The 14,002-nt window shown below is 42.6% G+C and overlaps 1 protein-coding gene across 4 annotated transcripts in view; it reads right to left on the reverse strand.

Annotated features, from left to right (window-relative positions):
* Positions 1-7,213: 7,213 nt before the first annotated feature.
* LOC136858321 (angiotensin-converting enzyme) overlaps positions 7,214-14,002 on the reverse strand; it is a 74,366-nt gene continuing 67,577 nt past the window's right edge. For all 4 annotated transcript variants that reach the window (XM_068225490.1, XM_068225489.1, XM_068225491.1 and 1 more), the window contains exons 11-13: positions 12,304-12,444; positions 10,330-10,505; positions 7,214-7,378 (exon numbers count right to left, since the gene is read on the reverse strand). In XM_068225490.1, coding sequence (XP_068081591.1) covers positions 7,305-7,378; positions 10,330-10,505; positions 12,304-12,444 — 391 coding nt within the window. In that variant the 3' untranslated portion in view covers positions 7,214-7,304. The remainder of the gene's footprint in view (positions 7,379-10,329; positions 10,506-12,303; positions 12,445-14,002) is intronic.

Consider the following 14,002-nt stretch of genomic DNA (forward strand, 5'->3'; position numbering starts at 1 on the left):
GGCACCTCGCCGTCTCCGAAAAACCATAAAAATCTAGTTAATGGGACTCAAAACAATTATTATGATTATTATTACTGCTACTTTTCTTATTCCTTTCCGTCGTTTGGGCCTGTTGAGGACCCCGGGGCTCGTGTCTTCTCGTTACTTGGGCTTTTTGTTTTCACCTCTTCTAGTACTCCTTCATTTTCTGGCTGTAAGCCAACTGTCCTTTCTCCGTCCACATAAGTCTGCTGGTCACTGTATTCTTCCTACTAGTACAGTAAGTGACGTTGGAAAAATTCCCCGTTGGATAGCTTGCCGAAACTGTGGGCGGTCATGTATGGACGCATGCGTTCCAGATCCGACTTGACCGAAGAGATCCACTTGTTCCTGGATGCCTTTACTCTACCTGCCACAGCGAAGATCCTACTGGTAAGTCTGCACGGGTTCATGCGGGTTAGGTGCCCATACAAGACCAGGCGCCGTTTTCTTATACACGTGACGATGTCTTCCTGATGTTCGTATACCTCATCGTTGAGCCGAATTCTGTAGGTGCCTCCCGCTTCTCTTACGGGTCCCAGTATTCTTCTCAGGATCTTCCTTTCCTTGAGTTCTAGTTTCCTGACAGGACCTTTCTCGTCATCACGAGACGCTCAGAGGCGTAGAGAACAGATGATTTTACTACTGTATTATAGTGCCTGAGTATGAGGTTCTTGTAGAAGTACTTTGATGCGTAGATGCTTCTGCAAGAGTGGTAGGCCCTCTCAAACTTGGTGCACCTGGTGTCTATGGGTATACTAGGTTCTCACTCTGGTTTGCTGAGATCCACTCTCCCAGGTACATGACCGCCGCGACCTTTATAATTGTGGTGTCTTCTAGTGGTATTGTGGAAGAGTCTTCCTTCATACCTCCCTGTCTGACTCCTGTCCTGATGGGAAAGCTCTCAGAGAATTCGCGTCTGTCCTTCAAGGTGGCCTGGACTAATTTTAAGGTCTTCTCATCAAGGCCAAGTTTCCGCAGGTTGACGAAAAGGGTCTCTTTGTCCACCGAGGCGTATGTTTTCTGGAAATATACTAAGACAACTACTTAGAGATATCTCTTTCGACTCTTATAGGTGAGATTTTGTATCTGCTCTAGGTAAGATCTGTCCCGGAAGTCGGCCTGATTTTCATCTAATTGAGAGTCTAGTTGACTGGTGACTCTAGCTAACAGGGCTGTAGAAAGAACCCTGTAGGTGACCTTTAATAAGGAGATTCTCTGTAATTATTGAGGTCTGTCTTGCTTCCCTTCTTGTGGAGTGGGTGTATCACAGCTGACGTCCATCCTTCCGGTAAGGTCTCTGTTGTCCATATATCTTGTAAAATCTGGTGGATGCTCTGCAGGGACTGTTCATCTGCGTGTTTCCACATCTCTGCCGCTATACCATCTTCACCTCAGACTCGGCTTTTCTTTAGGTTCTTGATTGTATATCATATTTCTTTCCTGTATTTTCTGCTACTTGCATTTAATCATTATGTACACAGAAAACTACAAAAATTGCGTCAAAACAAAATTTAAAGAACGCAACGCGATACTTTCATGAATGCTGTACAACCATAACTGGATGAAAAAGAATCGCTCATAAATGTAGGAAAAACGAGGGTTCCTCATCCGGTATTTGAGCATTTGAGTGATCAGTGAAAAACACTTATATGAGCGCTGAGTGACGAGTGATCCATCCGGCATGTTCTTACCCAAAGAGAAGTCAGGTTCATCTCACCAGAATTTTTATATGTGTTATGCAGACCTCCATTATAAGCGAAACGATATGTGGGACCCTCAGAGCGATCTCAGCTCTCCTGTTTCCTTCTTGAGACTGGCTGGGAGAAACTACGTGTACAATCGCATCGTGTGAACATAGCTAAAAGAAAGGAGCATGCGCTGTTAGTGGTGGTGGTGGTGGTGATTGTTGTTTTAAGAGGATGATATTAGGTGATGTCATACGCGATACACCACGATCGTGGATTCACTTCCCTGATTTGGTGTGATATCGGTGGTTGTCTTGAACAGACTTTTAGCGAAGTACCTCCGTGGTTAATTCCGCGACCGGATATACGTCTAGATCTACTCCGTGGACCCAGGGTGAACATGGATTCCTTCGTTTATCGAAGGGATTTCCAGGACTTCGTTCACCAGTGTCCGGCCGCGAGATATATGTATCTTACGGATGGTTCTAAGATCGGAGAAAATGTTGGTTGCTCTTTCGTCACCGATTATATAAGTATGAAGACCTCGCTTCCTAGTGTATGTAGCGTGTATACTGCGGAGCTTTACACCATCTTTGAAGCACTGCAGTTTGCACTGGGTGATGAAAGAAACCATTTTCTCGTGTGTACCCATTTGGTTCTCTACACTCTATTAACACCTGTCTCTCGCAACATCCACTGGTGCAGCAGATTCATGACCTCCTAGCCAGGCTAAGTGATACTGGCACCACAATCAACTTCGCGTGGCTTCCAAGCCACGTTGGGATTGCGGGAAATGAACTTGCGGATGAAGCTGCAAGGGAAGCGGGACTTTTACCTCCAAGATTATGAATGTACCTGCTAAAGATATTTGTTCTCAGCTACGTCGAACCATCTTGGCGTCCTGGGAATCGGAGTAGCTAACTATCCGAACTCCCAACAAGCTGAGAGCAATTAAGAAGACAACTGCCGTGTGGCGATCCTATTTCCGCCCTTCACGGACAGAGGTCATAGTATTGTGTAGGCTGAGGATAGGTCATTTACGATCTATGCACGCTTATCTATTAAAGGGGGAAGACCCCCAGTGTGTTCTTGTGATGCCGACTTCACCATGGCCCACATCCTCACAGAATGCGCCGATCTCTCTGGCCTAAGACGGAGCCTCGGCCTGCAGGAAACACCCGAACGCATATTAGCCGATGACGCGACTACTGCTGATTTCGTCATCCGGCAGTGGATTAATCAAGGATATGTCAATTGCAAGTGTTATGTTACTCAGGGAAATCACGTTAGTGATTTTCCGGCTTAATTCAGTACTTTTTTTTGTTTTACTTTGTATTTCGTGTTGGAATTTCTCCCTTGAATAAATAATTAGGTTTTATTCTAAATTTATTTTTCCACTTAATTTGTTCAGAGAGGATGATTACTTAGATGTACTTCCTCTTAAAACAAAAATCTCCACTACCACCATGTTATATGAAATGTTTAAAATACCCTGTTGGAAACGGGTTAACCTAACATAGGTTAGTGATGGCGGCAGATTACTTGAACTAGGAATGCAGAGACGCCATTTCGTGTCGATGGATACGTAACCACAGTGCTGCAATCAGGCGGAGAAACAGTTCAAGAAGGTTAAGTTTAGCGTTCCTTGATTCGTGATCTCTCTGACTATCCGTGTTTACGTTACTGTGAAGTGGAGTTCAACCAATCAGAGACGATTTCTAATAAAACAGTAGGGACAGTAATTACAGTACGGTAAATTGTCATTTTCTGTACCGTACCAAAAACTATATTAAAGTATTTGACCGTACCCTTTTCCTTACGTGAAATAACAGTAGTCCGCCTCTGTGGTGTAGTGGTTAGCGTGATTAGCTGTCACCCCCGGAGGCCCGGGTTCGATTCCCGGCTCTGCCACGAAATTTGAAAAGTGGTACGAGGGCTGGAACGGGGTCCACTCAGCCTCGGGAGGTCAACTGAGTAGAGGTGGGTTCGATTCCCACCTCAGCCATCCTGGAAGTGGTTTTCCGTGGTTTCCCACTTCTCCCCCAGGCGAATGCCGGGATGGTACCTAACTTAAGGCCACGGCCGCTTCCTTCCCTCTTCCTTGCCTATCCCTTCCAATCTTCCCATCCCTCCACAAGGCCCCTGTTCAGCATAGCAGGTGAGGCCGCCTGGGCGAGGTACTGGTCATACTCCCCAGTTGTATCCCCCGACCAAGAGTCTGAAGCTCCAGGACACTGCCCTTGAGGCGGTAGAGGTGGGATCCCTCGCTAAGTCCGAGGGAAAAACCGAACCTGGAGGGTAAACAGATGATGATGATGATGATGATGATGATGAAATAACAGTAGGTAGCCTACGTCATAGTGTTATTTATATTTGTTGTAATTAGTGTTTCGACAGATTGAAAACATTTTTAAAGTTGTATTATTATTATTATTATTATTATTATTATTATTATTATTATTATTATTATTATTGTTATAATATGTTCGTAATAACAAATAACAACAAAATCAACAAATCAAATTTGCTACTGTGAACATTGGTACTCTGGCAGGTCGAAGCCAAGGAAAAGCAGAAATGTAGACATAGCATGCTTATAGGAAACCAAATAGACTGGTGCTAAAGTACGTGACATTGGAGATGGATTCATATTCTTCTATAATGGGACCAGTACAGTTCTTACCGTAATGGAGTAGCTATAGCTGTGAGACAAAATCTTCGTGATAATATTACCGAAGTGGCACGAATATCTCACCGACTCATGCCAGTTAGATTTTTTTTTTGCTATTTGCTTTACGTTGCACCGACACAAATAGGTCTTGTGGCGACGATGGGATAGGAAAGGCTTAGAAGTGTGAAGGAAGCGGCCGTAACCTTAATTAAGATACAGCCCTAGCATTTGCCTGGTATGGAAATGGGAAACCTCTGAATATCATCTTCAGGGCTGCCGACAGTGGGGTTGGAATCCACTGAAATGAAATGGCGTATGGCTTTTAGTGCTGGGAGTGTCCAAGGACAAGTTCGGCTCGCCAGATGCAGGTCTTTTGATTTGACTCCCGTAGGCGACCGGCGCGTCCTGATGAGAATTAAATGATAAAGAAGACGACACATACACCCAGCCCCCGTGCCAGCGGAATTAACCAATTATGGTTAAAATTCCGGATCCAGCCGGGAATCGAACCCGGAACCCCTGTGACGAAAGGCCAGCACGCTAACCATTTACCAATGGAGCGGGAGTGGAATCCACTAACTCCCGGATACAAGCTTACAGCTGCGTGCCCCTAACCGCACGGCCAACTCGCCCGGTCTAGATATTAAGCATATAAACGGTAGTTTCTCTATATTGTGAGGTTATGTTGTTAATGTCAACATTTCGATGTTATGTATTGTATATAACAAAAGAAAGGAGAGATAAATTGCAGACTAACCTGACTTTAATTCCGTTATAAATTTACGTCGCCGAAGGCCAGGAAAGGCTAGCTCTAAATTTCTACTTAGTGTCATATCTGTTTGTGATTCCAATGCAAAATGTACATATCTTATTTAGTGAACAGTACTGTGGAAAGCTGTGAATTGAAAGTGCTCCATTGAGGAAAATTTATTTAGGTTATTTTAATTTGTGTTAGGCAAAGAAAGTAGTTAGGGACTAGTGTTCTTTTTCCAGTCTGATTGTAATTTATCTCTTCAAGAGATTCACATAGAGCCTAACGCCTATTTGTTATAGACATGCCATATTAATCTTCTGATTGATTATTGTACGGTATATTTCAAACATCCAAATAAATATTTCCTATATTTGTTAAATCAAATACCTGTTATCCTTTTATTATAACGTTGTCTCTCGTTTCTCGATATTAGGCCTACTCGTACCTTTTGGTTGTGATTCCCCACGTATCTAGTGAGAAATAGTTTCTATGTGGGTTAAGCTTTAGAATGTGTGGTACAGAAAATAACTTTTTTAATATCCGTATAAACATTACATGTCCGCTTCTGTGGTGTAGTGGTTAATGTGATAAGCTGTCACCCCCGAAGGCCCAGGTTCGATTTCTGGGTCTGCCCAGAAATTTGAAAAGTGGTACGAGAGTAGGGACGGAGTTCACTTAGTTTCAGGAGGTCAATGAGTAGAGTAGGGTTCGATTCCCACCTCAGCCATCCTCGAAGTGGTTTTCCGTGGTTTCCCACTTCTCCAGGCAAATACCGGGATGGTGCCTAACTTAAGGCCACGGCCGCTTCCTTCCCTCTTCCTTGTCTATCCCTTCCAATCTTCCCACAAGGCCTCTGTTCAACATGGCAGGTGAGGCCGCCTGGGCGAGTTACTGATCCTCTTTCCCAGTTGTATACCCTCGACCCAAAGCCTCACACTCCAGGACACTGCCCTTGAGGCAGTAGAAGTGGGATCCCTTGCCGAGTCCGAGGGAAAAACCAACCCTGGACGATAAACGGATTAAGAAAGAAAGAAAACCTTTATTTACAAGTTCTTTCAGTAATAATAATAATAATAATAATAATAATAACAATAATAACAATAATAACTGTCTGTCTGTTAGGTCATCAGCCCAGAGGCTGGTTGGATCCTCAAATAGCACCACCAAAGGCTATGCAGTTATAGGGAAACCACAAAAACCAATGGCAGTACCAAAATGAGGCGTACTAGGCAAGACGAGGAGTGAGGTAGTTTGCCATTGCTTTCCTCACTGGGTCAGACAGTGCTATTGCAGCACGACTAACCCTATGAGCAACACCTTTCATGACACTCAGACACATTGGTTATACTCTGAATGCCATTACTTAGCACCACCCACACCCCAGCAGCTTCCATATTGTTACAGCCATGAATAAGACTGGGACTTCGGTGGAAGCTACAATTTGCTCTGGCCTGTACCGAGAGACAGATACAAAAGTACTGTATCCATCAAGAAATGACAGCAGATTAGCGTGACCGAAATGTGCACTACGATAAGGTAGTGGCAAAAAGTGTATCTGTTAGCAAACCTCCCTCACAAGCCATACACAGTGTCTGCCATAAGTCTTCCCCAAACTTCCCTTCAGCGCTGTAGTCTTTAGCAAAGGAGTGCTCACTTTTGACTGACTGGACTTTACCTACCACACGATCAAATGCAGGACAAGTATTCGAACAAACCTCATGGCAGTACAGCCCTACTGGGCCTGTCAAGCGACCGCTGCTCATCAAACAAACGGCCTGCAGATTACTAGGTAACACGTGATCATTGCGACGAGTCCTCTCGACCGGGACCGCTATCTCCCCGTCAGATAGCTCCTGAATTATTCTCATGTATACTGAGCGGACCTCGAACCAGACCTCAAACCCAGGTAAAAATCCCTGACCTTTCGAGTAAGTGGCAGGTTTGCTACCGGTAGACCACGGGGCCAGCCAAAACAAGTTTTCAGATTTCTTTATTTTAAAACAATTAAATAATTGGGTACTTAGGAGTCATGCATGTAAGGAGGTTTCACTTTATAAGATAGAGAAATTTGACTACATGTCATAGCGTACACACTTTATGTATTTAGACTTTATTTATTATACTGAATTCATTAAACATATAAATATAACATTCACACTAAGTTATGCTTCTTTCACACTGTAGTCTCCTCTGACGGGGTTGCGGCCGCTTTAAGCCTCTCCAGCTCCAGTCTTGACTTCACACACACTGAAAGAAGAAACATATCTTATACATCATAGCAAGGACCGATGTCCTAGTCATTAAGCCAATTAAAATACCAATCAACATTAACCACCACTAACATCATAGCAACTTGCGTGAGGATTCACTTAATTATGTTAGAGCCTTAAATTCTTTGTTAACCCACGAGGGGTCATGCCGAGTGTAACATCAGGAGTCGCGTACGGCCGTTTTGACCGGAAATCAATAAAACACCAAACGCTTACTAAATACGCCATTTATTGTTACACTAATAGGCCCTATAAGGCAATACTATTTAAACACAGACAAACATTTTAACATAATAATTACAATAATAAGATTGCCTTTTGCTAATGAAATTGAAAAAATGATTCAAGCTCTGTTCATGGAAAATACTTCTAAATTATGATGTTTAATTTCATTGAACACACATCTAGACAACGTTCCTTCTCTCTCTACTCAACAACCAATGATAACTGTGCACTTTCCGCATTATAAATAGTTGTACGCCATGAGTCGCGTATGGTAGAATAGGCTGAGACAGGTAACGTGAAGAGTCGCGTGCGAACGAAACGACCGGATAGCCAGCTTATCACTCACTGAAGGAGGGGAGAGGGATAACAGTTGTGTTACGGAAGTGTGGTCCGACTCGTTGGCTGAATGGTCAGCGTACTGGCCTTCGGTTCATAGGGTCCCGGGTTCGATTCCCGGCCGGGTCGGGGATTTTAACCTTCATTGGTTAATTCCAATGGCCCAGGGGCTGGGTGTTGTGCTGTCCCCAACATCCCTGCAACTCACACACCACACATAACACTATCCTCCACCACAATAACACGCAGTTACCTACACACGGCAGATGCCGCCCACCCTCGTCGGAGGGTCTGCCTTAAAAGGGCTGCACTCGGCTAGAAATAAGCACACTAAATTATTATTACAGAAGTGTGGACGAATTCAATGAAAGGTACTGAGGGGGAGGAAGTATAATAAACAGTGTTCGCGGAAGGATTGATCAAAATAAACAGAAATAGTTTAAACAACCGGACGCGACCCCTCACGGGTTAAGAACTACAATACCTGCTGTACCCGTCGTTGACGGGACAATCACTTAGAATGTCCATGATTACATTTTTGTCAAATCGTCATGTTATTCCTGAAATTCTAAGGCACACTGGTGGACATGTCTCTCCCTGTCAACAGCTTGCCGTGACAAACTCGCTTCCTGGCTCTTTGTGGCCCTTTGCAGTGCCATTTGTTTTTCACTATTGCTGCTCTCCATGTTTTATGTCTTCCTTCCAGTATAAAATCAAGCATCAGGTTAATATTAAAAAATACAGACAGATGTACAAAGATTTCCAAAGGTTCCCGATATGATATTCGTAGCAACTCTCTATCGTCTCTTGACTTGCATGCAACCGCCTCTGATATTTCCCTTAGTTTTCATTATATCGTAAAAAGGTATAGAAAAAAGTTTGTAAGTAATATTCTAAAATTTTGCTGTGAGCTATCTTCCTGTAAAACCAAGCATAAAAGAGATACATCAAGTTTTACGCTCTAGCCCGCCCCCTACTGAATTCTTCTGTACAACTTATAGCTATGATCCTACTAGCACTTACCCTAAACTTAAATACTAAGTTTCATGAAAATCCACCAACCCATTTTGCCATTATTCTCTAACAGACAGAGAGACAGACAGACATTACTAGATAAGAATTAAACAGAACCTAACCTAGGCTATTATATGTCCTGTCTGGTATAAAAGCCATTCCACTATGGAACTACAGCCCTGATTGGCCTTGGCTTACCAAACGACCACTACTCAGCATTAAAGCCTACAGATTATAGGTTAATATTTAAAAATTACAGACAGAAAGACGATTTTACATGTATAGATTAGAAACTTTACAGCCAGCCAGCGCAATACTTGGGACGAAAGCTTATGAAATAAAACGAGTAACACAGGTTATGTATGTATGTATGTATGTATGTATGTATGTATGTATGTATGTATGTATGTATGTATGTATGTATGCTGGGGGAAGAGGACTTACATACATGTTAGACCCCTTAGAACAACTGTCGGCATTATGTATGATAAGAAAGAGAAAGAAGAGTAATTCTGAACATTTTAGAAGGTTTCTCCCACTTCGTGTTATTCTTAATAGAGCAAAGTACTGGCACTGCTATATCATTCGTGATGTATGTACAGAGTGGGACTGATTATGCTGTTGTCTTATCAAACAATTATAATCACATACTGGTACCGAGCTAGTTCGCCGCTATGCTCGGGTTGCGTAGCTATGAACTTGCACTCGAGTTGGATTTTTTTTTCTTTTATTGCTAGTGGCTTTACGTCGCACCGACACAGATAGGTCTTATGGCGACGATGGGATATGTAAGCCCTCAGAGTTGGAATGAAGCGGCCGTGGCCTTAATTAAGCTACAGCCTGGTGTGAAAATGGGAAAAGTTAGAATCCTACCATCGGCATCCCTGTAGATGGTTTTCCGAGGGTTCTTATTTTCATACCAGCAAAAGCTGTGGCTGTACCTTTATTAAGGCCATGGCCATCACCTTCCCAATCCTAGTCCTTTCGCATCGTTCAATGTATGGGAGGATAAGAAGGCGAAAACCATCAGGCCAACAAACATGCTCTTTGAATGGGCATAACAAAGAAAGAAGAAATAAACAGAATTTCATTGTGATAGGGCCTGTATGATTGGAGAAAGAATATTTATAAAATGGTTTAATTTTCATTGGTAGCAGTTGTATGTGCCCCTTTAAAATAACACAACTTAGTCAAGTAACTAATAAATACTTTATTTTAACCAATTTCATGCATTCTGCAACATAAGTACTGGTTATCTTGACCTATAAGTGTGCCCAGCTCAAATCAATCAAATCTAGGCTCACGCATAACATCAAGTGACAGACGAACAATGCTGCCAACAAACGGTCTTACCTTTCTGAGAGTCTTCCCATCCAATGTACTCCCCAGTCCGTGCGTTCTCTTCCTCCAGCCACTTCTGCAAGGGACGGAAGTAATCCAGGAGGCCACCAGCATCCATACGACGTTGCCCAGTTATAACCTCCATGGCATCCGGCCAGGGTTTGGAGGAACCCATTTGCAGCATGCGTCTGGCAAGTTCACAAAGCAACGTATGAGTCTCGCGGGCCATGTCAAGAATACAATATAACTGTGATAGACATTGATTGATCGTGGGAGAAGTTAAGCAATGAGTGATGAACTTCTCAAGCTCACCATTAATATCTATGGTATTTCCAAATTATAAAAATATTTAAGAGAACAGACTAATCCTTAATAATTCCACCAGAGGAATAATTTACTGAATATTGAACAGACTGTTGAAGACTTATTTTTTGGTCAGTAATAAAAGGTTTGTTCAAATGGTCCCGTTTACTTCCAATGCACATACTTTAATTTAATTCGAAGTTCCTTTTTCTCACTCACTATAATATTCCTTGTTCTGTTATAAACACCAGACCGACATCGTCATTAAGGCTGCTATATTTATTAGAAAAAGTCACTGGCAATCCTTCGATGATCAATTCCTGTAAACCACTGCACAGAAAGTTACTGCTGTGAGCATCGAAGTAAGATAGAAAACGCTCTTGTAACCAGATATAGCTTCCACTTCTGAACATAGCTCTGTTGGCAAGTCAGTATTAGACAACTTCAGATTTACAGGATCACAACAATATTGCTGGTAAGAGTCCAAAAGTTTTAAGGGGTCCTCTACCCGTCATAAGAGACGACTGAAAGCGGAGACACTCAGAGGTTTATATTTCCTCCCTTGGTCAACCCTTGCTCTCTTCTGACTCCGATGGCCTAAGGAGCCTTTCATTTTAACACCCTTCGTAGCTCTTCATGATCTTTCTCTTCCTTTTGCCGGTACTTTCATTCTTCGATGAATCGGATCTCTATTTCCATTTCTGAACACTGTTAAGCGGGGATAGTTGTCCAGTTGTATATCCTCTCAAAACAACAATCACTACCACCGGGAGATTTGAAAGCAATAATCAGAATTGATCTCAGCTTCACGGAAAATGAATGTATAAGCTCACCGTGTATTCCATTAGGTCTACAAAAAGAACCAACACCTTTACGATTAAATCAGGAACGCCACCATGCCGTATGACATAGATCAGGCAACTGAGATTGACTCCAGAAAAGAAGATATGTACGGACCATTCAACCCATAGCTGAGTGAATATCATATCATCTAGAACAGGGCCTCTCAAATGCCCAAAATCTCACGCGTGCAGATACAGGCGCAAGAGCTCCGTGCACTGTGCATCGCTGCCGCTCGGCATGGCTCGGATCAACGCTTCGTCTCTGGGCTACTCGGCTAAGCTCGGCTCAAGTCAGCCTGGATTTGGAGCGCTACGGCGCAAGTGGGGCAGAGGGAGACAGGCGGAGCGAGCGAGACAGGCGTGAGGAAAGAGAGAGTAAGCGCCATTGCTCCAAATCGAGGAGTGGGGGGTCTGCACTCTGGTCAACCAAGCCAAGTCGTCTCTTGCACCGTGCACAGTGCATGCACCACGCGCATGCACCCTGAGAGGCCCTGATCAAGAAGATAATATCATAACATCTAGAAAGAAAATCGCTCAGTTACGGGATTGTAGTTCGGTAATAGGAACAAGATGATGAAAAGTTAACTTGGTGTCCTTTTGAAATAATAAGGTATAGATAGCACAGTGGAACTACAGAATATGCATCTAAAAGTATCTCCAACGGACATTGGCTCATTTTTTTCCAATCGTTTTGTTAATCAGTTAGTCTATCAGTTGGGGTTTGCGAAGTTCGTGCTCCATTTTTCCGGGAACTTGACCTTCAGAAGCATGTCTCACAACAATTCGTTCTAGTTGACGGAAAATTATCGTCTAAGTACTGTGGATAATAAAAATGGCTTACCCAAGGAGATTGCCAGCTTCTGTACTTTGGTAGATGTCACATTCATGAAGTGGCTTGGAAGGATCGTTGGGGTCGAACTGTCCAGCCTTCTCGCACAGAGCGCGGTGGAATTGGAACTGGATCACGTAGCTAACGAAGTACCTGTAGCAATAGAAACAACAACATACATTTCATTATTCCTGTTCATACGTAGAAGGCTATGATGTGAACGAGCAGAAATCGACAGCGATGCCGCAGTACCAGCGCTACGGATAACAACATGTTGTGACATCAAAAACTTCCTGTCGCGTGAGAAAAGGTAAAGCAAGCCGAGCTGAAAGGTCCCTTGATATCTAGTACCGGTTAGTTGTGAGCGATATGCAGAGACTATGTTCTCTTGATCTCCGGTCTATGAATAAGGGCAGAGCAGTCTTTATCGCCAAAGAGAAGCCATCGATCAGAGGGAATCCCTTTGGCACTCAAAGCAGGAAATCTACTAAAATATGTTACATACGCTGAAATACACAAAATGTGAAACATTAAGGATAATAGAGCATCGGTACACATGAAAATAGTGGCTTAAGTGACAATTGATAGTTGTACCTGAGATAACAAAGAACGAAATTACACAAAGAAGCTGCAAGAGGAAAATTACAAATTACTTACCATCACATAGAACAGAAGCAACATTCAGTGGAGCAGGTGGTCACCGCTGTTAAACATAGAGTACCACTCCACAAAGATAAGAAAATAAAACTAATGAAAAAATCATGTAAGTGAAGAATTTACAGCATGAAGTTTCAAAAATATGAGCAAGGTAAAATACTGCCTAAACTACAACCATTCATTGTCATTTAATGTGCATTATTGCCATACTTCTTATTCGTGATTCTTGAGGTTGCATTTGGCATCTATCTCGAGTGCTAAATAGAAAAGGTTCTCTAGAAACACTAACTATCTCAAAGATACACATCACGAATACGTCAAACAAATCCATAATAATAAAACTACGCCTTCCCAGATACTATCAAAATACTAAGTTTAATATGCAGAAAACAAAACAGTCACTATGGTTTCGGAAAATATTTGAACGTTATTCTGCCGAAAAAATAATTTAAATCATTCTTATCGTCTGTTTAGTTGTAACATGATATGTTTTTGGGTTGGGGTCTATCTACAATTAGCGTGGACAGTTTATCGCCGACAATTTTCCCACACCACGGTAACCATGGCAAATACAGTAGAGACAATACGCGACACTGAGCGAGATATCGAGGGACAGCTATTGGAACTCACTCTAGCGGATAGACCTGAACAGTACTGATTCTCTCATAAGAGCACGTGTATTTTTGTGTGAAGTTTTTGGTGTTATTTATGCGTTTTCAGTGAGATGACATAATTAAATAGTAGCGTGTGCCATTCCTTGATATCTCCTCTCAACATGAGGGGAAAGGTATGTGCTGTGTTTGGCTGCGGTAACTATGAAGTAGAGAAGAATGCGCGGTCTTTCTTTCGCTACCCTCGTGACAAAAAAATGTAAGTAATATTGTGTTTGCATATATATTTTTCCAGTGACAGAGATTTTTATAGTACTTCATAATCTTCTGACCTGCTCGACCCATATTTTAACTGGCATAAAATGTAATACGCATATTTTATTGTATAGTGCAGCAGTTAACCTTCAATACCGATGTGTTGTTGTAGGTGTGATCTGTGGGTT

Source organism: Anabrus simplex, chromosome 1 (assembly GCF_040414725.1).
Source record: "Anabrus simplex isolate iqAnaSimp1 chromosome 1, ASM4041472v1, whole genome shotgun sequence".
In the NCBI taxonomy this organism is placed as follows: domain Eukaryota; kingdom Metazoa; phylum Arthropoda; class Insecta; order Orthoptera; family Tettigoniidae; genus Anabrus; species Anabrus simplex.